We start from the raw sequence: 22896 nt of genomic DNA on the forward strand, positions 1-22896 counted from the left end.
ATTTCTTTATCACCAGCATTAGTGCGCTCTTGTTTTATATCTAGACTTTATAACTACATATTTTCAAATTGAAATATCCATTCCGAGATTTGCTTGTAAACGGTTATCGATAATTGAATGTGATTATCGGCGACTCGGCGCAATCGCGTAGTGTTTTTTTTCAGTGCCGAAAACAACATCAAAATTTTCATAACAATGTTGGGATTTTAGAGACGGCTACAAAATTAAGAAGCACATGTGCCCTGTAAGAGCGAACCGAAGCTGAGAATCGATCGCTAGAAGAAGCCGCAGATTGTTGCATAAACCGCGCATCTACCGCGCCGAAATCGAAGAGGTGCTCCCCGGAATTCCAAGCGAACTTTGGATGCGCCGTAATGAGCCTGCTGGTGCAAGTGTTCAAGTGGGACCAAGGATGTCGCCTGCACCACCGGGTGGGTATCCTGCTGTGGCGTGGCGTCAAGAAGCAGGCGGTGTATCCGACTAAGTGAGTGGGGTCCTGAATCTTCCTGAAAATTGCATAACACGTCATATGTACAGACTTGCTGAGGTGGGTCGTCTAGTGGAGGCACGCGACGACCGGTACGAGACGGGCCAACTGTTCCTGCACCGCATCTTCGGCTACCGCGGCGTTATACTATTCCCCTGGACAGCGCGCGTTTACGACCGGGATCTGCACAATCCCGGCAAGATCAGCGCGACCACGACTGCGAGCGCCAGTTCGACGCAGCAGCACCGCACCAAAGAGGATTCGCTTCGCGTGAAGGCCAACACTTCCGCTCCCCCGACGGCTGCTACCGCCCAAAGCAACGATGCCCCCACCTCGGCCGCCTTCCAGACAAACGCCGCCGAAGGCACCACCAACGTGGGAACTGCCTCCCAAGTGGATCCAAAGGAGGTCAAGGGCAAGGTGCAAACCTTTTATCAGGTGCTCATAGACACCCGCGACTGTCCGTACATTGTAAGATGAACCGAGCCTTGCTTCCTTCGTTTACTAAGTAGGCATTTTGTATTTTGCAGCGCGCCCAGACCGAGGCGGTCACCTTTCTGGGCAACCAGGACTCCAATCGCAGCCTGTACGCTATCCCCGGGTTGGACTACGTGGCCCACGAGGACATTATGCCTTATAGCTCCAGCGAGAAGAGTCCGCTGCAGCACGAACTGTTCGACAAGTTCCTTACATACGTTCCGGAAGCGGACCCGCCATTCGTGGCCCAGGACACGCTGAAGGCTTGGCAGGAGAAGAACCATCCCTGGCTGGACATGAGCGATGTGCACAAGGAGACCACGGAGAACGTCCGTATTACCGTGATTCCCTTTTACATGGGTTGCCGCGAGACACCGGCTAGCTCGGTCTACTGGGTGCGTTATTAAGTAAAGCCTTTGTTTATTATAACGTAATAAAATACCTTTCCAGTGGCGCTACTGCATCCGGTTGGAAAACCTGGGCGAGATGAGCGTGCAGCTGCGCGAGCGACACTGGCGCATTTTCTCATTGTCCGGAACCCTGGAGACGGTGCGTGGAAGGGGCGTGGTGGGCCAGGAGCCCATTCTGAGCCCCCGGCTGCCCGCCTTCCAGTACAGCAGCCATGTGAGCCTGCAGGCGCCCAGCGGCCATATGTGGGGCACCTTCCGGCTGGAGCGCGAGGATGGCTACTCCTTCGATTGCAAGATTCCGCCCTTCTCACTGGAGAGCAAACCGGACGACCTGGGTCCGCCCACACCGGCCACGCCCAGTGCCCACGATAAGAAGCGCGGTGATAGCGATTAAGAGGCAATTGTTGACCCGTAGTTAAATGATTTCAAAACGCAATCTTTTCTGACAATGCATGCGTACATGTGTTTAGTGCAAATTACAATATTCAACAAGGACGCAGGGTCCATTTCGTTTTTCAGTCAAGTCGCACGCTCTTGGGTTTTAGATGAATTGAAAAGTCAAAGGGTCTTCGGTTGTCGCGGGTGTCAAAGAAGCTCTGTAGAGCGTCGATTGCCGCAGTCTCTGTGGCTGTTTTTAGATCCTCGCCGAATCCCTTTCCCAGCAGCTGGCGATTGGCGTAAATGCCTACTTGGTAGGCTCCTAGAACCGTGTTCTTTCCGCAGTCTGCAAGCAGGCGGGGCTCCGCTTCGCCCAGCTTTCGCTCCTGACAGATGTTTTCCAGCAGCTGGATTGGATCCTGGGGAGTCCACACCTCCAAAAGGTCCCTTTGATTCAGCTGCGTGCAGATAAAATCACGTACAAAAAGAAAAGCCTTCTCAATTCCACTGGAACTCGCTAGAGCGCCAATAACTGCATATAAAGATTTGGCCAGACTTTCGGCCGAGGGTGGGTATACCGTGGACTGAATCAGATCCTTAGTGCCCAGGTGAGAGGAGACGTGGGCAAGAGTTTCGGTGCTAAGTAGAAAACTGGTGATCGCGTGGTGTCCGTCATTAGGGACCTTCGGGAGCTGGTGCTGCAGGAAGGCCTCGACGTAGGCATGGGCAATGTGCTGGCCCTTCTCGACCAGATCGCTATTGTGAGGCATCTGGAGGTCAGACTCTTCAATGCCTAGCTGACGACGACGATCCTCCTCCCGCTGAGCAAACGATTTCTCTGTAAAGGCACGCTGCAGCTGCGATACCTTAAAGGATTCGCCCAAACGCTGGCTGAAGGCAAAAAGTTCCGAGCGCTGGTTCCACTCTACGAACCCTGCACGCCGTTCTGGTTTTTGTGGTCCTAGTTTCTTCTGCCGGTGGGCGAGTTCACGTAACGTTGGCGAAACCCATCGCTTGATGTTGCGCCTTGTTTGCTCTGCCCAAAATAACGATTACTGACTGGTATTAAGTGAATTCAGATTGCTCACCAGTGGTGGAGCCCTCCAAGAGCTTGACACGAGCCAGAAGACCAGCGGCAGAGCATAAAAATGACATCTTTGAAGCGATCTTAAAAATAATTAACGAATATGTTTTCACGTTTGGGTGCCAGTGTTGAAGGTTATACGGATTTTTGTAGCAGTGATGGCAAGCTATATAACTATGTAAATATGTAATATATATATATGTAATAATATATGAACCTATTTATTTCAATGGATGGAATTAACCGTTTATCATTTTATCCACAACAATAGTAGTATGAATGTGCAGTATGAATCCAGCTTCGCAAATCCAGATATGAGCACTTAATAATACATTACTTGTATCTTTAAACATGAATTTATTATTTAATCAATTAATTTTAATGCAAAATGATTCCGGTTGCCCCTCTAACTTTTTGTAGCTAGAAGGCGGCAGCACTGGATTGCGTTGGTGGCACCCGCTCGTTTTCCAACACTTACGCGATAGACGCCATTTATGTATATGGCTGTGTTTGTGTGTGCGGCAAGAAAAATTAAGCTGTCGAATATTAACAAAGAATCCCGCTGATAAGCCGCGTATTGAGAGCCCAAGAAAGAAAACATACCCAACATGGCCCTACAGACGTACGGGGACAAGCCAGTGGCCTTCCAGCTGGAGGAGGGCGGCGAGTACTACTACGTGGGCTCAGAAGTGGGTAACTACATGCGCCACTTCCGAGGCATTTTGTACAAGAAGTACCCGGGCATGACCCGCATCGTCCTATCCAACGAGGAGCGGAAGCGGCTGGCCGAGTCCGGCCTAAGTTCCCACATCCTAGCCAGCTCTGTCTCGCTGCTCCGCGCTGTGGAGGTGGACGATATTATGGCCGGCAACGATGAAAAGTAAAAGTCTTACCTAAGTAATATCCCAAATAACTAAGTAGAAAATTTTCGTTGAATACCATTTAACTTTATACCCGTCCTTAATTTCTTAATGTTGATGCACATTTTGAAAATGTTACTTTTAATCCTCTTTAAGTTTTAAACGCTTTAAATGCATATGTAACTACAATACATGCATACCATAGAAAACACCTAAGACTGAGTGGACTGCAGTAGCATTTAGTGGCAATAGTAACAATTGAATCCTTTCATAATATCTACATAATTCGCTGCAGATTTTTTTTTTTTTTTAATATTCCTAATAAGAGTTAACGTACTTGTAAAACCACCTAAAATTCTAAAGTGGAGACACTCCTCAATTTTTTTAAATATTGAAAAATGTCATTGTGACATTCAGGCAATTAGCCATTATTAGCAAAGATTCAACTAATTCGTATGATTGACAACAATTTTTAAATAAGCATGGTTTGTATGCTTGTCAGATACCAGGTCCCTTTCCCTGTCTGTAGTGCCAATCAGCCAATTTGCTTATAGTTGTTTTAACTAACCATGAAACTCCGGCCCAGATATCGCGCTGTCTCCGTGAACACCTCCGATACGCCTGTGCCGCGGGAGAGCAAGTCGAAGAAGCAGCCACAGTATGTGCCTACGATGCCCAACTCCAGTCACCTAGACGCAGTACCCCAAGCCACGCCAATCAACCGAAACCGAGTGCACACTAAGAAGGTTCGCACATTCCCGATGTGTTTCGACGACACGGATCCCACGGCCAGCCTGGAGAATGCGGCGCAGAAGGAATGCCTGGTGCCCATTCGACTGGACATGGAGCTGGAGGGCCAAAAGCTGCGCGACACCTTCACATGGAACAAGAACGAGAGTATGATTACTCCGGAGCAGTTCGCTGAGGTTCTGTGCGACGATCTGGACCTCAATCCCCTGCCCTTTGTGCCGGCTATTGCACAGGCCATTCGACAGCAGATCGAGGCCTTTCCCAACGATCCCCCTATCCTCGAAGAGAGCTGTGACCAGCGGGTGATTGTCAAACTGAACATTCATGTGGGCAACACCTCGCTCGTCGACCAGGTCGAGTGGGACATGTCCGAGAAGAACAACAACCCAGAGGAGTTTGCCATAAAACTCTGTGCAGAACTGGGACTGGGAGGAGAGTTTGTCACAGCCATTGCCTACAGCATTAGGGGTCAACTATCATGGCACTGTCGAACATACGCCTTCAGCGAGGCCCCTCTGTCAACGATTGATGTGCCCTTCCGGAACCCCAGCGACGCTGACGCGTGGGCCCCATTTCTAGAGACGCTTACCGACGCCGAAATGGAGAAGAAAATCCGCGACCAGGACCGAAATACCCGCAGAATGCGGCGGCTGGCCAATACAACAACTGGTTGGTGATCTTCCGCCGATCCAGCAATATGTCACTAAAGTAATCCTATTAAGACCATTATAAATCTTAAATAAACGTGCGTCTGTCGATTTTAAAAGGAATAGTCTTCTATGTTAATCCCAGAAAATATTTTCGTCTTTTGTGATTAAAAAAAAAAGTCCGCCCAACAATGTAGTTTCCAACAATGTTATAAAATAACATGCTGCCCTTTACTGCTTACACAAAACTCCAATTCTTATTCTACAGTACTAACTCTCTGCCGAATCGGCCTTGTCCTGGTCTTGATCGCCGTCGTAGAACTCGTTCTTGGTGTCAACCATCTTGTCTTCATCGGCCACGGACATTCGAACGTCGGGATCACTCGCCTCTTCCCTGCTATTGCGCAGCTCCTCCAAGTCCACATCAGGCGGGGTCTGCACCATTTGGACGCTGGGCGAGTGCTGGCACATCTTAAGGTTTTCATATACATGCTTTACGATTAGTTCCAGATACTGCTTTGAGTTTGCATTATCTTGGCGTGAGTTAATCTCTGGATGGAGTGTAAAGTCGGGGGCGAAGAAGTCGTAATACTCTGTGGCAGGCAGATCATTTTCAATGTCTTGGTCCACCAGCAGTGAGGTCTCGTGCGTCCAGCAGCGGGCTACGTTCCGTAATGTGTAGCCACCGCCTCCAACCACCAATGTGGGTACGTTTAGTTCTTTCACAAACTTGACACACTCTCCATGTCCCTTGGTGCTCAAGGAGAAGCAACCCAGTCGATCTCCTGCTAAAGAATCCGCGCCACACTGCAAAACGATGGCAGTGGGCCGGTAGAAGTCCATAATGGCCGATATGATTGGTTTAAACACCTGGAAATAGCTCTGGTCATCAATGCCCTCCTTTAGCGGGACATTCACGCTGTAGTATCGTCCCGATTCGGCGCCTATTTCGTACATGTCTCCCGTGCCAGGGAAAAAGTAGTTTCCATATTTGTGAAACGAGGCTGTCATTACTCGGTCCGTAAGGTAGAAGGCCTCCTGCACCCCGTCGCCATGATGAACATCGATGTCGATGTAAAGCACCCGGGGATGGTACTTCAGCAGCTCCAGAATGCCGATGACAATGTCATTTACGTAGCAGAACCCGCTTGCCTCGAACTTCTTGGCGTGATGCAGTCCACCTGACCAGTTTATGCATATGTCGCTGTGGTTGTGGTTTAGCTTTTGGGCTCCCTCCAGCGAGGCACCTGTGTACATTGCACAGAAGTCGAAAAGGCCATCGAACACGGGACAGTCCTCGCCTACGCTGAAGTGCGCCAGGTACTTGGTGTAGGCCACCGCTGAAGGAGAGAAAATAACCCGGGTATTGTACATATAATTGTATGTTGCGTTCCAATGAGGCGTGTGTCTCTTCTACTTACAATTGCACTGGATGTTTTGTGGAGTCACTTGCTGTAGGTAGGCGATGTACTCGTCGCTGTGGAAGCGGAGCATGTCCTGCGCACTGGCTCTGCAAAGGATTATGAATTAGGATATATTAAAGAATACACCTCTCTGACAAACCTACTTGTACGGCCTGTAGATCTTCATTTTCTTGTGCAGTCCGTAGTTCATCACTAGGCTGTGAGTGACCGCCAGGCGCTGCGGCTTCATTGGATGCCCCGCTCCATAGTGGAAGTTGCCCACGTCCGCGTTGTAGAAGTATGAAACCCTCCGGTCCGTCATCGCGCTAACCTTTTTAAATAGGGTAGGATCCTGTAGGGACACCGTAATCCCCTAGTTGTAGACCAAATCCTCGCCGGGCAGCAAGTACGTCTTCGCATACAGGACTATCAGCAGAACGGCCACAATGAAAAGGAGTCGCCGGGTTGTGTCGTATTCGCCCAACAGCATGCCGCCTTTGTGGTCACTGGACCCACATAAAATCCACTTATTATACCTTTATTTAAGCGCGGGAAATCAATTTGCAAACTTATTGCTAATTGAAGACAGCTTGAATAGGCGTTTGTCGATAATTTACTAAAAATACCCACAGTTAGTGATGTCAAAACGGGCATAAACAACGCACACTCACGACACGAAAGCATCCCTAGCTTGGTAAGTAAAATATCGAAACCCACAAAATATTTAGTCTCCCAACTAATTTGTTTTGTTTCATGGTTTCGTCGATGCAAATATACCTTTACCAAAGGAATAGTGTGTGCAATTTGATAATCAGAGTTATAAATTAACATTTTAATTGCTTGCATTTAACCCTACCATTGTAAAATATACTACGGGTATTATTGTCTTTTAGTATTACATGTTACGCTTAAATTTCATTTCCAAATTTTAAGTGATAAATGGAATGAATACAAGAACTCAACCCAACCAGAAAAACCCGCTAGACGTGACCGAAAACCGCCTGGCCGGCAGCACTGTGGCCGCCTGTCGCGCTCTTCTTATCGGAAACATTAGTGGATAAGCTTCATCCAGTTGGAGTGGAATGCAGTAATCAACAATAAAAGCCAGTGTGTAAAGGAATAAAGAAACTGTGTCAACTGGCTGAAAACGGCGAAACAGGAAGCGCTTCTTTGGGCCTTAGCAACCGATAAATCCGCCAGGCGAGCAAAATCGAAGCAAATTACGAAACCGCCATTGATTTTGGTTCCAATCAAAATGACACTTGTGCCCTGGCGCAAATAGTCTTCAAAAAACTTTAAGTCCACGGAGAAAGCTGAACCCTTAAGAAATCTGCGATGTTGACACTGTATTACGTGAGTGCTACCGTCCTGCAGTCCTGGCGCATTCAGAAGGCCTGCTCCAAGATCGCCGAGCACCTCGCGCATCCCTCGAGCATCGCCTTCTATACCCTCCAAGCGGGCAGCGATGACGGGTTCGGTAAGTGGCGGTGTCACTTGAAGGCGGTCGCCCTTATATATAAAGGGGGGCCCTTCTTCCGCAGATCCCGCCCTGGCCAGCTCCGAGCTGTGCGGCAACCGGAACGCGGCCAAGGTCACGGACATCCTATGGCTGCACGCCAACCAGCGGGGCTGCTGCCTGCGTCCGCGGCAAACGCTGCACATCACGCCTTGGATCAGCTTCCCGCCGGCACCCAGTCTGCTGCCCTTTTCCTATGCCCCCGACACCATTACGCCCGTGTCCACGCCCACGGAGGCGGACGTCCCACGCAGGCAACGGGTCTCGCTTTCTGCGCCAGACGACGGACGGATGCAGCTGCTTCTTGAGGCCCACATAGAGCCACTACAACGGCCCAGCTCCGAGGACACAACAGCAATACGGGTAAGTACTTACTTTACTTAACCCTATTACTGTCACTTTGTGATATATTTGTAGGATTTAAACTTTTTAAGGACATAATTTTCGACATGAGTTCAAATTATATTGTACTGATTCTTAGAATCAACATTTTTGACCATCCTTTTACGGTAATCTTGTTACGTTAGACAACTAAAGTAAAGTACGAATTCGGTACATTCCCAATTCAATCAATAGAAGCAGTCCGTCTTGAGCAAATTTAAGTTATAAATATTTTGTTGGCCACTGGATGTATTGCTTTTGATTCATATACATTTAGGGGTAGCTTTTTAATGCATTTTTAACTAATTTGTAACTCATCAATAAAGGGGGATTTTGAATAACAAAAAACTCGAAAGTATTTTAAGAATGCTACTAAGAGGTTTTCGTAATTTAAGTTAACCCACTCCGTAACACCATAAAAGGACCAGATAGTGTTTTATACCCGTTACTCGTAGAGTAAAAGGGTATACTAGATTCGTTGAAAAGTATGTAACAGGCAGAAGGAAGCGTTTCCGACCATATAAAGTATATATATTCTTGATCAGGATCAATAGCCGAGTCGATTTGGCCATGTCCGTCCGTCTGTCTGTCCGTCCGTAAGAACGCTGTGATCTCAGGAACTACAAAAGCTAGAAAGTTGAGATTAAGCATACAGACTCCAGAGACATAGACGCAGCGCAAGTTTGTCGAATCATGTTGCCACACCCACTCTAACGCCCACAAACCGACCAAATCTGCTACGCCCACACTTTTGAAAAATGTTTTGATATTTTTTCATTTTTGTATTAGTCTTGTAAATTTCTATCGATTTGCCAAAAAACTTTCTGCCAAGCCCACTATAACGCCTACAAACCTCCAAAAACTGTGTTTAAGACTCTCCTTCTCCCTTCCACTAGCTGAGTAACGGGTATCAGATAGTCGGGGAACTCGACTATAGCGTTCTCTCTTGTTTTACATTTCAACTTAAGGGCAATCAAATTTTCTGTGACGCCGCAGTGCGGACGTTGGTGCGTGCGGTAATCTTATTAGGATGTACATATTTGAATCGATAGGGCGCTGGCGCCATACATATGTCTGCTAACCAAGGGTATCCTTTCGTGTGTCCTTTCTTCTTCTTGCATGTTGGGGACTCATAAATTAGCTGGAAGATTACGGTAAGCTAATTGCATGGAAAATAGACTCCCACCTGGCGGTGCTCATCGAGACAGACGTCGAGCACTTCACACAGCTTTTGATAACGACTTTCTTGCGAAATAACTTATGCATTAACGATCAGCTGCCACTTTTGCGGATTGAGTGTAAGCTGCACCTGGAATTGTTTTAAGGATTTGACTTCACCTGAAATCACACTGATTTATTGTTTCTCCCTTCTAGCGGTGCAAAGGGAAGGAGATCCGCAGCCCTTTGAGTTGCTGGCCAAGCATCTAAAGCGGCAGTCTCGCATAAGCGTCGGTCTGGACAAGGATGGCTGGAAGAAGCACATGGAGGACTTGCGAGCCGTAGGTGTGCTGGCGCACCAGGCCACCGAGTTCGAGTACCAAAGGAATCGCTCTGAGGGAAGAACGAAATCGGATCCCATAACACATGTTCATCACCCGACTTCGGAGGTCGTGGCCAAGGCTGTGGCTGTGGTGGAGCCCACCCACAAGGCATATCTGTCTCCGGCAAGGATGGCAGAAGCTTGCCTTAAACCTGAGGCCAAGGGACCGCCTACAAAACCTCCTCCTACTAAAGGCGATGACAAACCCACTCCTGTTAAGAGCGGGGAAAAGCCAATCACAGGCAAGGACGACTCGAGATTAACGCCAACTAAGGGTGAATCGAAGCCAAGTGATCTACAGAAGCTAGCGGCAGCACAGCAGCAAAAGATAGAGGGCGTGCAGGTTTCGCCCGTTAAGCCTCCAACCTCAACTAAGCCACCTATACTAAGTAAATTTGATGAGCCTGCTAAGATATCAGATCAGCCAACAAAACCCAGGAAATCTTTTGAGGCGGTAAAGACCTTAAATTCTCCTCTGTCATCTAGAGCCTCTCCTTTGCGTCCTGTGCTGCAACGCAACAAGGATAGCCTGCAGGATGCCAAGCCACTGAATGTTTTGGTTTACTCGGACAGTGCAAGTTCCCGGGAATCTACATTGGCCACTATTCAGCAGCTACTGGAGCGCAATGTGTACACCATCTATCCTCTGATGCCTCAGCAAGCGGCTCAAAAATATTGGATGGAACAAACTGCATTGCTGGTCGTATGCGGATCAGTGGCACCCGGAATCGGGCAGATATTGGTGGACTACTTTCTGCAGGGTGGCAAGCTGTTAAGCCTGTGTTCGGATATTCTGCACTTTGTACTTCCCAACTATCGCACAGCGGAGGTAGAACTCTTTTCTGTTCAAAAGTGCGAAAACTTTTTTTTATAATTTTCCGCAGGTACGAGAGCACGAATTGGTCCAGTTTTCCTATGACAAATGGCAACGGGTCAAGATGATGCACCACATCTTTTGCTACCAGCCTTCGCCGGTCAAGAAACACTTCTCGACGGACAGCGAGGAGTCAACCAAGTCCCACTCCCGCAAACCGTGAGTAACTATTGCTGCTTACACTGAGATGCAGCATACTGACAGTGTCCAAGAAATATTACAAAGTTTGCCGACCTATTAAATAATGCAAAACCCAATAACTGAGAATCAGTGCACTTGAGACCGAAATATTGCATGTTATATACAACCGAAAGACCAAATCAAGTAGCTTATTGCACATGCGGCGGGTAAAATTATTAGACGCTACTTTTTATAACCCTTGCAGTTGATTTATACATTCCAGTCAGAAGCTGGCAGCGCAGTAGATAATGAATTTGCGACCATATAAATTATATATATTCTTGAACAATTCCAACAATCGGGTACGTTTAGCCAAGTCCCTCTGACCGCCTTTCCGGTTCTATGCAAACTAACCTCTCAGTTCAATAGCTGACTGCCTGAAACTTTCCTGAAACAATTATTTCTATCTCAGGTAGTTCTTATATAATGTAGAAATGGACGGACCTCTATATTACATGACTGGAATAATATAAAAATAAATCTGTATTATTGGAAGCTAATTATAATAAATAATATTCCTTTGAGTATATTCGTATTATAAATACTATGAAGCTGCCATAGGAACAGTCGGAATTATTAGGAGTTCTCATTCGATATTAATCAGTTGTTTTTCTGAACATATAACTACTGCAAGGGTTTATGAGTTTCGGCTTGCCGAAGTTAGCTTCCCTTCTTGTTTGAGTTATACTCGTTATATTAATTTTCCTAAATGGCGCTTGTAAGCCAAAAAAGGCAAGGCAGAACATTAGTGTGATCCAACATTTTCTAATTATTCGTACTTGTACTACACCGTTTCTAACCAATTCTCATTTTATTTCTCAATTGTTTCATGCTAAAACTGCTCCTATTTACTCTAAATATGGCATAATTTCTTATGATTCGGTGTGCACTATAATTCATCCGAACTCCGTATTTAATACGCATAACCAACTATCCGATCTATGTTTTCTGTAATCTCTCTTGCCTTCTCTTTTAAATGGTTGAATGTACCATTCATGTAAAATTATATTTTATGTAACTTAATTGATCAAATGTGATATATACATTTGTCATTTCAAACTTTTTCATCTTCCTACTAAGTTTCCTTTGCGGTCTGCGTGATCGATTATTTTCCTGCCTGTCTATATCCATAAATTACTGCGTGTGCTTCTATATGTGTGTGCTATCACTATTATAATCCTACCTACCATTAACCAAAATAAAAACAAACAAAATCGATAAAAAAAAAACACAAAATCAAACCACGAAACGCTGCTCAGAGCTCTAGTATGTCCAAGGTCCATGGAACTGAAGGATCTGGCCGGTCACAACCACAATTTGGATGTCCAGGTGCTGGGAACCGAGGAAACCTGGAATACGCCTAGCTTGATATTGGCCAAGAACCTGCAGAGCGGCGGACAAGCCGTCTTCTCCCAAGTAAGTGTAAATAAGTATGTAAGTACTTAAATTAAAACACGCCGTTCCTTTGCAATAAATAGGTTCATTTGGAAATGAATCCCAGCGAATTTGAATCAGATGAGACTATGCACTTCATTCTGAAGCAAAACGACCGAACTCGCCTCGAGATATTTGCGGATCTCTTGGGAAAGTATTTGGATGTGCAGGTTCGCGGTGGAGAGGGTGCCGACCAGCCGCAGTCTGGAGTGGTCTACAAGCACGCATATTTTCTAGGTCGGTACGAGGTTAGTTCGTCTTTTTACTTGTTTTGTTATCGGAATCGAACACCCTTTCTATTGCTTTATTTTTCAGGCTAAGTTTGAGCTTCTGGAAAAGCTGCGTCTGCGCTGCAGCGGATCTGACAACGTAATAGCAACACCAAATCTGACGATGAAATTCTGTGGCAAGGACGATAAGCCTCCAATTGCCAACGACAATGTACTGCCCATACTTATACATTCCTGTCCTGAGGACTTCTCCACCGTGGATTACTTTGATGTGCGCGCAATATAGTCAATTGAAGAATTCAATCTAATAAAGTTCTCTCATTTTAAAGAAACTCAAAACGGAACAAATTGGACGACTGGTCATCTATGCACCGGTAGTAAGCAGCTCCATGCATCTCATAAACAACCTGGAGCTCATTAACGGTCTGGCTGTGCTTCCCGTGCAACAGACCTCTGGGGTGGGTCGTAGAAATAATCAAGTAAATATTCTAGAAGTCGCCAGACTTCAGTTCTTGTTGATATGATCCCTTTGCGCTTTTCAGTGGCTTAGTCCCCCGGGCTGCGCCATGTTCTCGCTGCAGCTGCACCTGGCCATGGACTCCGCGTTAGGTTCTCGTATGCCGCTGTTGCAACACCTAATCGGAACTGCGATTGTCAACTCCCTCCGGGGTCATGAACAGTACGGGGTGAGTAAAGATTGTAAATTTGTAATTTTAAATGAAGCATAAAGCTGAGCGGGTTGTTTCGATTATCCGTATGTGGATAATAAAGCCCAATGAGACAAGCCTCAGATCTGTAAATCTTCCAACAAAGTGCACAAGGATTGTTAAGTTTTATAATTTTATTTGACATTTTCTTGATTTCGCATTTAAAGTTCATTTACTATATACACTTGACCATACATAATTCACAATATATTTTTAGTTAAACACTAATCCGTCATATACATTGATGTATATACATGTACATATATATAGAGCTTCACTTACACATAATTAACAATTTACAAATTGCTCACCTGATTAACATTTACATTTGTTTATAGTGGCATATATGGCTTGTTTGTTTGTATATATATGTCCATGCCTTCTCAGTTTGGCTTTGCTCTTAAACACTTAAAAGTTTTGTCTTTTTCGATTTATCATTTGATTTTCCTTTGTTTTCTTTGCTAACAACTGCAACTGAAGTGCTCCCTATACTACATAAGTAGTTTTAAAATCGATTGCTATAATTTGTTAATTAAGTTTAGGTATTTACAATCTTCGCTCGGTTTCGTAGAACTTCGCTTGGGAGAGTTTGTGAAGAGTGGGAACAAAGCGAGTTAACTTAGTTGGTAGGTCAAAATTGTACTAGACAGTGAATGTGACCAGGCTGCAGCTCCCTCAGAACACAGACTCGGCGGATCGGGAAAGGTTGACTGGGTGGGAGGGACTGCGCGCCAGACGCTTCTTGGGAAGATGCTCCAGCAACGACAGCAGACGTGCGAATTGTGGTCGGTGCTCCTTCTCGTACGTCCAGCACAGCATCAGCAAGTCTTTGACATCCCGTCCAGACTGCAGGTTGGCCAGCGACTGCTTCATCCCACGGCCCACCTGCCAGATGATCGATTCCGCCGGCTGATCCTTGAACGTAAACTCGCCGCAGATCAGCTCGTACCAAACTGTTCCAAAAGAGTATACATCGGAGTATGGGGTAAACTCCAAACACTCTCCACGCGGCTTTTCCGGCTGCAATGCTCGGATAAGCTCCGGCGCCAGGTAGCACAACCAGTTGTGTGGCACCCCTAGTCCCATATCACAGTAGAGCAGCTTGGTTGAGCTGAACAGCCCAAAGTCCGTGATAATTACCTTGCCGTTCTCGATAAAGATATTCTTGGTGCGTAAATCCTTGTGAATGATCTCCCTCGCGTGCAGGTAGCCCATACCCTGGGCGATTTGCTGAGCAATGAGGAGAGTTCGGTTCATGGCAAACTTCTCCCGGCGCTGGTGAATATAAGTATACAAGGTGTTGCCCTTGCACAAGGAAGTCACAATGGCCAAATATGGTGGGTTCATGCAGGCTCCCATGAACAGCACCAGATTCTCGTGTCGAGTGTTTTTGAAGTTGGCTACTTCGCTGCGAAAGGTCTCTAGCATGTGTTCGTCTTGCAGATAGTCCTCGTTGAGCAGCTTTACCGCGACATCTCCGTGCCACAGGGCTCGATGCACGGTTCCAAAGCGTCCTTGCCCTATCCGCTCGAGCAGAAGCAGATCACCATACGGGATGTCCCATTCCTTGAGTGAGATAGAGTTCTGACGCCAGTGTCCCGAGTCACCGTCTTCTGTTGAATCCACCCGAACGGGTGTCCGGTCCGAATCCGTGCTCGCACTTCCAGACAAGGAGACTGTTTTGTCGCTGTCATTTGACTTGTGCGTGTCCGTGTACTCGCTGGTGAAAGGCGTCCTCTTATCCACACCGGCTGTGCTTAATTTCCGCGGAAAGAAACTGCTGGTGCTGGTTGTGGTTGTGCTATTCACCAGACTGCCCGTCAAGGTGCCAGCACTAGAAGCGGTTGAAGTTTGGCTACCGATGAGGGAGCTCATGTGCCCATTAGAGCTGCTTACCAGACTATCCAGCCCTCCATTGGCTGTTACAGGCGCCGTGGGAAATTGGTCTGCCACTGGTTCATTCGAGATGAGCGACACACCACCGCCTCCGCCACTTCTTGTCACCGTCACGTTTGGAAAGTTGAATTGACTTGGCTGGTGCTTGCCAAGCGAAGGTGTAGGTAACAAATTGGCGCTAGAGCTGCTGCCAGCCTGATCCAGTTCGCGCTCCCTTTGCTGGAACAGCGCCGGACTGCTTGGGGTGGAACTCGTGCAGCTGGAACTCGGCGAACTGCTGTCACCGTGCTGTTGATGCAATGGCTTACCCAAAGTGCTCTTCTTTACCAAAGGTGATCCTTTCGCGTGCACATGCGGCAGACTGGCGTATCCGCCCTGTTCTTTTATGTGCCGAAACTCGTCTACATATTCTCGTGGAAGTCCACAAGAAGGCGGCACGTGTGGGGCGCATGACTTGTGGCAGATGTACTTGCAGTCGGTGCACTTCATCCAGCGGTGGAACACCTGCTTCTGGCATAGTGTGCAACTGGCCATGAAGCCCAAAGCCTTGGTGAAACGATGCTTAATGGCATGACCCATGCCCACGTGACCCACGCCCGGGGAGCACGGCACCATTAGCACGTTTGAGGAACTTCCTCCGGAGGTGGCATTAGTATTTGCGTCCACAAAGATGTCCGAGCTGGTTGAGCTGTGACTATCGGGGCTGGGATCAGTAGGCAAACGGTTGCGGGTTAATTGCTCCCCGTCCACTTGCACGTGGCTCTGGCTCAGCAAGGTCTGGTGCTTTCTTGCTGGTGGCGGGGTACCACGACCCCTCTGCGGTGTTCCGTTAAGACTGCTGCTTAGCCCACTGGAAGGCGTGAAGGGCGAGTTAGGGGGCGAGGGCGTGAGGGTTAAGGTCAGCTGGGAACCCTGTGTGCTGTTCAGCTCTTCCATCGCTAAGGGCGAGTGTCGGCCACTTTTGGAGGTAGTGGAGTTGGCCAGAGTGGAATTCTTTCCCTTAATACCATGCTGGCGATGATGGGTTCTCGGGGAGGCGGTTGAATTGTGACCCAGTCCAATGTTTCCCACACTGCCGCGGTGAATGTGGATGGACCTGTCCCAGGAGTCCCAGTGCCACTGCTCTGGATCGTTGTTGGTGGCCGCAGTACCGCTCTCCAGCGACTCCATGCACTTCCTTAAGTTCTGCATGGCCCTGGTCAGACGTCGCAGTTCCTCCTCCTCTCGCTGGCTGGGGCTGCCGGCCAGAATCTGACGGATTTCATCGTCGCTGAGACGCAGGCTTTGCTCCAGAGTGTTTAGGCGAGCAAGACAGGCGGTAAGGGTCTCCTGGCTAAGGCCCACTACGCGGAGCCATTGCCTCAGTTCGTTGCCCGTTGCGTGGGGCACAAGCCCATTGGCTGGGATGCGCTCGTTTAGCCGCATCTTCGCCAGCAGCAGCTCGGAGAAGTAACGAACTAGCTTAGACTCCAGGCAACGAATCTCCTGCTGCGTCAGCGTGGAGCTGATCGCACACTGAGTTCGCAGGCCCTCCAGATGGTTAGCCGAGAGTTCAATCATGTCCTGAATGATGACCAGATTGCTGTCCACGGACAGCGAACCAGAGATGGTATCGTTGGCGTTGGTGGATCCGGTGTCTGGGGCTGATGCGGGGGCATTGTTGTTGCTGCTCATCCTGCTCATTCGCGGCAGAGTGGAGCCCGATTGATTTTTTCAGACGTCCCCTCGGGGACTCGACGATACGATGGAAACAGTTGCTGGGACTCCGCCCCGCATTGTTGCCCCCTTCAAGCGACCTTGACGTTTCTTGCTCCGGCTTTCGCACACTTACGCCCGCAACTCGAGACGGCTTAGAAAATGCGAAAAGAGGACAATTTTTACAATTTCCTCGACTGTTGTTGAAATTTCTCTACACCCAAGTAGCGCATGAAGATAAGTGTAACCGTACCCTGGAGAACTTCTTAGCTCGGCGCATTAAAATGTACTAAAAACACTTTTCCGAGAAAATACGTTAGGGGCACTCCACAGTATTAAAGAAATATATATATAAAAGAATATATCATAGAATATAATTATGGTTTCATTTTAATTATAGTATGTCTTCGTGTGTATATAGTTATATATATATGTATATTCGATTTGTAAAATGTTCAAACTAGCCAGATATTTTTGTAACATTTTTATTTTATTAGTCGAAGTAAGAAATTAAATTAAAATTTGTATTTTATTCGTAGATCTCTACGAAGGTATATGATACTACTAAGAACTGCGAGTAAAATTTGATTTTTTTAAACTACCTTCAGGTGCTGGATATTTCTTTAAAGTGGCCGAATGACATATATGCAAATGGAAATCAGAAAATAGGCGGTCTCGTCATTAATACCACACTTCAAGGATCCCAGGCCATCGTCAATATCGGAAGTGGAATTAATTTGGACAATTCAAAACCAACAGTTTGCATCAATGACTTAATAAGAGAATATAATGCCCGCGTCCCAAACAAAAAGTTACCTATACTTAAGTATGAGATACTTATTGCCATGATATTCAATGAAATCGAAAGACTTCTGTTAGAAGTACAAAACGGAGACTTTGATAGTTTTTATGACTTATACTATTCGCTCTGGTTACACAGGTAGAACAAGCTTTATTTAATAATAGTTTATTCGCATTTTATATTAATGAAATTATTTTTATATACAGCGGACAATCCATAAGAATTAACCTAAAAAACGATAAAGAAAAAGAAGCTGAAATTGTGGGAATTGATGACTTTGGATTTTTGAAGGTGAAATTACCAGCTGGTACCATAGAAATTGTGCAGCCCGATGGAAACAGTTTTGACATGTTGAAGGGATTAATTATACCCAAGTACCAATAGTGAAATGAACCAGATATGAAAACATATATTTTTCCCCGAATCCACTAGTGTAATTGACCCTTCAGCAACTTGTACATTCTTATTATACTGTACTTAGTGCTCTTGCTTGAATTGAGGAAAACTTTAAAAATAATATGTATTCCACTAAATTTAATACTGCCAAAGAGAATTATATGTTAATGGAAGTCTTCAATTATTAATAATTATAGATACATATGTTTGCTCCCTATTGCACAGTGTTTTGAAATTGCTTCGTAAACTAATCGTTCGTTACCATTGTATCGATTCCTCTGCATGTGGGTGTTTTTGAAATTTGTATTTAATAAATATGTATTCGATCATTGCGGACCTTAGAGCACTGGACTTTAACATTTTGTTCATATTTTCGAATGAAATATATAAATGTTTATAATCAACGTAATCCTAGTTTTAAAATGAGATTTTATTTTTATTTAGAAAACAACCTACGATTTAAATATCCACGTTTTATTATTTTTGAACTGAGAGCTCGTCAGTGTACTTTCCTGTGAAATTGCTAACACTAGTGATTCTTAGACTTGGTGTTATTCCACTTATGTAAGCTGGTAACACTGTTGCTTCGTTGGAAAAGAAAATTGTGGAATAAATCGGAGTCTGCGGCATTCGAAATTATGTCACAGCGAAATCACAGAGTGGACCGCTTCGCCCAGATGACGAAGCAGGAGGAAATCATTGCCAAGAAGCGCCAGGAGATCCTCGAGAAGCAGAAGACGGCACAGCTGGCGAAGGCGGTAGCCGCGGCGCAGAACTTGGCAGCGCAGTTGAAAACCGAGACGCCTGCAGGAAAGCCAATTTGCAACGAGGTGGAGGTAGAGGAGGAGGATGCCCGATACCTGGACACCGCCACCCAGGAAACCTCTCTAACCGTAGGCGAGGAGGGTAATAGCCTAGAGGATGTTCACAATGAGACCATGGGGAGCAAGGGAAAGTCTGATGAAGCGGTGGCCACAAAGACGCTGAATAGCTTCACCGGCAAAACGGGCAAAATCACATCTGGCCTGAAGCGTCAGCATCTGCCTCAGCCCAGTGTGGAGCAGCCACCACCAAAGGTTAAGAATACTTTCTGCAACGATGGTTCCTTTTTAGAGAATTTCAAGAAAATTCTCGAAAAACACGAAAAGCCTCCACAGCCCTTGATTGTTCCGCCTGTTCCTGTGTCCAGGTGAGTGTGCTATGAAAAAATATATGTATATTTATTTGTCCGTAATTATAGCGCCGAGGAGAATAATGCCGTGGAGACGGAAATATCAGAGCAGAACAACAGTCCCCATCTAGAGGCGGCCATTGCCATCAGCTCGGCAGCATCTATGGCTAACTCCATTACGGTGACCAGCTCGGCGCCAACTCACTTAGCCTTTGGATTACCCGTGCAAGCAGTACAGCCACCACCGCCGCCGCCGTTTGCCTTCAATACTACGCTTCTGCAACAGGGACCACCGCAGATGCAGCTCCCAGCTGCCTTCTTTCACGGCCATTTGCCTTTGCACCTTCATCCGGCAGTAGCTCCTCCCCCACCTCCACCGCCTCCACAGCTGCCGATCGCTCTGGCTAACATGGGACCGATTTACATGCAGCTTGGACCGTCTCCAGTTGAAGCTATGCAACTAAATGCCATACCGGCGCCCAAAGAATTTGACTTGAATGCCATACCTAAGCCGCAAATAAATCTGGAGGCTATCCAAATGCCCACCATCGGGGGTCACTCGGCGGAGCAGCTTGGCCTCCTGCCGGACCGCATGCCAGTTAATCCACACCCACCGCCTCCGCCGCCACCTGTAGTGGAGGAGATGGAGCAACAGCACCAGCAAGTGGCATCTCCAAATTCAACTCAGTCAACAGCTGTCCCGCCACAAGGTGTGTAACACTTGCAAAACAGTCATCTTTGCCTGTTTTGTTTTGCCATCGCCATGCCCTTTCCATTTCCAACATCTATCCTCGCCCTCATTCTATCCACTTCCAACGTCCCACTCATTCAATTTGTATAGAACTTTAATCGTTGAGCACGATTTTAAAGCAATTTATGTAGTTTTTTCAGAAACATGCATACAATTGCCAACGTGCTTAGAAAACCTAATCGCACTGGTCGTGGAAAATGGTGAAGATTATGAAGATAAAATACGTTTGCATAGAAGCGAGTTGCATCCGGCCTTGTGGTAAATGACCTAAACATGTTATAACTGGGCCTAGTACTGGTTAGGAATACAGTACAGTTTAGGGATTTGGTTTAGTATTTTATAAGGAATCAGTTATTATAAGAGTCTAGGCAATTTTTCACATTAATTTATTATTTTTACGATTGTGCCAGCTCTATAGGATAGTAATTCTAAAAATCAGTCCGACTTATGTTTTAGTTTTTTTTTTTCAATTATCATTACACCTATAGTTACATGACATTACACATGGCATAGTAGTTGGCCGCGCAAATTTCGTTTCGCTTACTTAATTATAAATTTAAAATCACAAATGGACAATACAAGTCTATAGGATAGTAATTCTAAAAATCAGTCCGACTTATGTTTTAGTTTTTTTTTTCAATTATCATTACACCTATAGTTACATGACATTACACATGGCATAGTAGTTGGCCGCGCAAATTTCGTTTCGCTTACTTAATTATAAATTTAAAATCACAAATGGACAATACAAGTGTGTACATATTTTCCTTTGATGCGTTTTAAGATATTTGTCTGATGAATACTACCATATGCTAATCCAAGAGAATGTTGTTCGCTTCAAAGTATTTGTATTTAGTTTCCTTTTTTTTTTGCATTATATTTAAATATATAACCAAACGAAGCAGCTTGGTGGGGGTGTAGTGTAGGAGGATAAGCCAGACCAGTCTCGTGGACTCATCGAGCGCGCAGTGTTCCGTCGTTCCTCGATCCTCATTTAAAGTCTGGAGGAGCCAGCCGGCGGATGCCAACTAAAAATCTCTGAATAAGCCGCTATTGGGGCGCCTCAAACAGTTTTTCATATAATGTATTTGTACACGTGACAAACGTCGAGCACTTTTCATTGTACGTTTTACTTCTTTTGAATTTTGGTAATAGGTTTCTTTATGATAAGAGCTGCGAGCAGTATCGAAGCTATCACTCCCAACTCCTCGACTACAAACGTCAGCGCGCTGAGCGACAGCGGCTAAGCCGGGACCAGCAGCCCCAGTCAAAGGAACCGGAAGCACAACAGCACCGCGAGGAGCAGCACAGCAACTCGGCGGCTGACAAGTACGACCCAGAGTCGGCCATTAGTGCGGACTTCGACTCGGATGACGAGTACATGCGAGGCATGATGGATCGTAACCGAGACAACATCAAGCGCCGCATAGAGTGCCGCAACGAGCTAAGCGACGAGGAGAGGCGCGAACGGGAGGAGGCTGTAGCCGGCGAGCTTGCGGATGGCGATGACCAGGATGATGAAGACGACAAGGAGTCGCAGAGACAGCGACGGAGGCGCGAGCGCAAGAGCCGATGGGGCGAGAAAGAGCAGCAACTGCCATCCTCAAGTAAGTTTCTGTGCCATAAAAGTGTACAGTAGATTCGTTGAAAAGGAAAGAGGCGGTGAAACAGGTAGAAGGAGGCGCTTCTGACCCTCTACTGTATGTATCAATAGCCGTTAATGTGTTAATGTCTGTCTGTCCGTCCGTATGAACTATGTGATATCGGAGACAATAAAAACTTAAAGACGTAAAAGATGGCCACTACCACAAATAATATGTACACCTAAGACGATATTGACAATCAATCCTTACTATTTACAGGCACTTCAGGTAACTTTGGTAACCAAAATAAACCCATCCTAAGCAGCATCACGCGAACAGATCCCGCGCTGTTGCAGTATGCTCGGCTCAACTACGGATCGACTCAGTTGAGCGAGGATCAGTGGAAGCAGTGCGAGGAGCACTACAAAGTAAACCTACTGTATCAGGACATGATGCGCAAGCGTCAGGAGATCGATCGGCTGGCCCGTGGCGGTAAATTTAAGTACGAATATGACTCGGACGAGGACATCGAGGGCGGAACGTGGGAACACAAGTTACGAACAGCCGAAATGGAGGCCACATCGCTGTGGGCCAACGCCCTGACCAAGCAAAGCGAGGGCAAGCATCACATTGGCGACTTCTTGCCCCCTGAGGAGCTCAAAAAGTTCATGGAGCAGTACGAGGCGAAGAAGAACAATAGACAGCCGGATCTTAGCGACTACAAGGAGTACAAACTAAAGGAGGATAACATAGGTTTCCAAATGCTGCAAAAACTCGGGTGGAAAGAGGGACAAGGCTTAGGACAAGACGGAGCTGGAATCGTGGACCCCGTCAACAAGTAGGTTATTGCTATTGTTTAACACATCTCACTGTATAATGTGGCAACAGGGCACCGCAACGCGATGGAAACCAAGGACTAGGGGTCAGCAGCACTGCCCAGCCAGAGGAATGCGACAATGAATATGACGCCTACAGGAAGCGAATGATGTTGGCCTATCGTTTTCGTCCAAATCCTTTGGTAAGTAATCTCTGGAAACTTCAAAGAGAAAACGGACCAAGCAGATGGTTTTGTTATATCTATCTCTATCTATGACTTTTTATTTTTTTGCAGAACAACCCACGCCGCGCCTACTACTAGCACTACCTAAACTGATTACTACCCCCATTATACCAATATCCTAGGTCCGCTTATTCAACTGCAAATTAGCTGAATAAAATTTCCTTGTTTAAATTAAATAGCAAGT

At 46.4% G+C, this 22896-nt stretch overlaps 8 protein-coding genes across 15 annotated transcripts; 4 read left to right on the forward strand and 4 right to left on the reverse strand.

Annotated features, from left to right (window-relative positions):
- The first annotated feature begins 135 nt into the window (after positions 1 to 135).
- LOC6535410 (polymerase delta-interacting protein 2) lies at positions 136 to 1869 on the forward strand. The gene is made up of 4 exons (XM_002096023.4): positions 136 to 484; positions 538 to 958; positions 1018 to 1359; positions 1415 to 1869. The coding sequence occupies exons 1-4, from the start codon at positions 375 to 377 to the stop codon at positions 1766 to 1768; spliced, it is 1227 nt and encodes a 408-aa protein (XP_002096059.1). The 5' UTR covers positions 136 to 374; the 3' UTR covers positions 1769 to 1869.
- Positions 1813 to 3000, reverse strand: LOC6535411 (39S ribosomal protein L44, mitochondrial). 2 transcript variants are annotated; one of them, XM_039375614.1, is made up of 3 exons: positions 2841 to 3000; positions 2331 to 2788; positions 1813 to 2210 (listed from the first exon to the last, which is right to left on the reverse strand). In XM_039375614.1, exons 1-3 carry the CDS (start codon positions 2905 to 2907, stop codon positions 1890 to 1892), a joined length of 846 nt encoding a protein of 281 aa, XP_039231548.1. In that variant the 5' UTR covers positions 2908 to 3000; the 3' UTR covers positions 1813 to 1889. The 2 variants fall into 2 exon arrangements, with proteins under 2 accessions (XP_039231548.1, XP_002096060.1); XM_002096024.3 differs by having other exon boundaries at positions 1813 to 2788.
- Positions 3001 to 3324: 324 nt separating this feature from the next.
- LOC6535412 (SWI/SNF-related matrix-associated actin-dependent regulator of chromatin subfamily B member 1) lies at positions 3325 to 5212 on the forward strand. Its single transcript, XM_002096025.4, has 2 exons — positions 3325 to 3716; positions 4283 to 5212. The coding sequence occupies exons 1-2, from the start codon at positions 3445 to 3447 to the stop codon at positions 5121 to 5123; spliced, it is 1113 nt and encodes a 370-aa protein (XP_002096061.1). The 5' UTR covers positions 3325 to 3444; the 3' UTR covers positions 5124 to 5212.
- A 73-nt stretch (positions 5213 to 5285) lies between these two features.
- Positions 5286 to 6818, reverse strand: LOC6535413 (histone deacetylase 3). The gene is made up of 3 exons (XM_002096026.4): positions 6661 to 6818; positions 6515 to 6603; positions 5286 to 6433 (listed from the first exon to the last, which is right to left on the reverse strand). The coding sequence occupies exons 1-3, from the start codon at positions 6816 to 6818 to the stop codon at positions 5364 to 5366; spliced, it is 1317 nt and encodes a 438-aa protein (XP_002096062.1). The 3' UTR covers positions 5286 to 5363.
- Positions 6769 to 7120, reverse strand: LOC120321771. Its single transcript, XM_039375616.1, has one exon. It carries the CDS (start codon positions 6984 to 6986, stop codon positions 6870 to 6872), a length of 117 nt encoding a protein of 38 aa, XP_039231550.1. The 5' UTR covers positions 6987 to 7120; the 3' UTR covers positions 6769 to 6869.
- Positions 7121 to 7457: 337 nt separating this feature from the next.
- On the forward strand, positions 7458 to 18364 carry LOC6535414 (biotin--protein ligase). 6 transcript variants are annotated; one of them, XM_015191653.3, is made up of 12 exons: positions 7480 to 7973; positions 8038 to 8375; positions 9535 to 9547; positions 9768 to 10762; positions 10818 to 10966; positions 12247 to 12403; positions 12466 to 12669; positions 12737 to 12922; positions 12981 to 13130; positions 13194 to 13337; positions 17558 to 17889; positions 17958 to 18364. In XM_015191653.3, exons 1-12 carry the CDS (start codon positions 7832 to 7834, stop codon positions 18133 to 18135), a joined length of 2988 nt encoding a protein of 995 aa, XP_015047139.1. In that variant the 5' UTR covers positions 7480 to 7831; the 3' UTR covers positions 18136 to 18364. The 6 variants fall into 6 exon arrangements, with proteins under 6 accessions (XP_039231547.1, XP_015047138.1, XP_015047139.1 ...); XM_015191655.3 differs by having other exon boundaries at positions 12265 to 12403; XM_015191654.2 differs by having other exon boundaries at positions 7484 to 7973; positions 9535 to 9691.
- LOC6535415 (kinase suppressor of Ras 1) lies at positions 13483 to 17206 on the reverse strand. The gene has a single exon (XM_002096028.4). The coding sequence runs from the start codon at positions 16935 to 16937 to the stop codon at positions 14034 to 14036; it is 2904 nt and encodes a 967-aa protein (XP_002096064.2). The 5' UTR covers positions 16938 to 17206; the 3' UTR covers positions 13483 to 14033.
- Positions 18365 to 18630: 266 nt separating the features above from the next.
- LOC6535416 (SURP and G-patch domain-containing protein 1) lies at positions 18631 to 22888 on the forward strand. Of its 2 annotated transcripts, XM_002096029.3 has the most exons (7): positions 18631 to 19336; positions 19388 to 20028; positions 20201 to 20327; positions 21225 to 21676; positions 21932 to 22490; positions 22541 to 22670; positions 22764 to 22888. In XM_002096029.3, the coding sequence occupies exons 1-7, from the start codon at positions 18786 to 18788 to the stop codon at positions 22788 to 22790; spliced, it is 2487 nt and encodes an 828-aa protein (XP_002096065.3). In that variant the 5' UTR covers positions 18631 to 18785; the 3' UTR covers positions 22791 to 22888. The 2 variants fall into 2 exon arrangements, with proteins under 2 accessions (XP_002096065.3, XP_015047143.2); XM_015191657.3 differs by lacking the exons at positions 20201 to 20327; positions 21932 to 22490; positions 22541 to 22670; positions 22764 to 22888 and having other exon boundaries at positions 21225 to 21454.
- Positions 22889 to 22896: the final 8 nt, after the last annotated feature.

This window comes from Drosophila yakuba, chromosome 3R (genome assembly GCF_016746365.2).
Source record: "Drosophila yakuba strain Tai18E2 chromosome 3R, Prin_Dyak_Tai18E2_2.1, whole genome shotgun sequence".
NCBI lineage: Eukaryota > Metazoa > Arthropoda > Insecta > Diptera > Drosophilidae > Drosophila > Drosophila yakuba.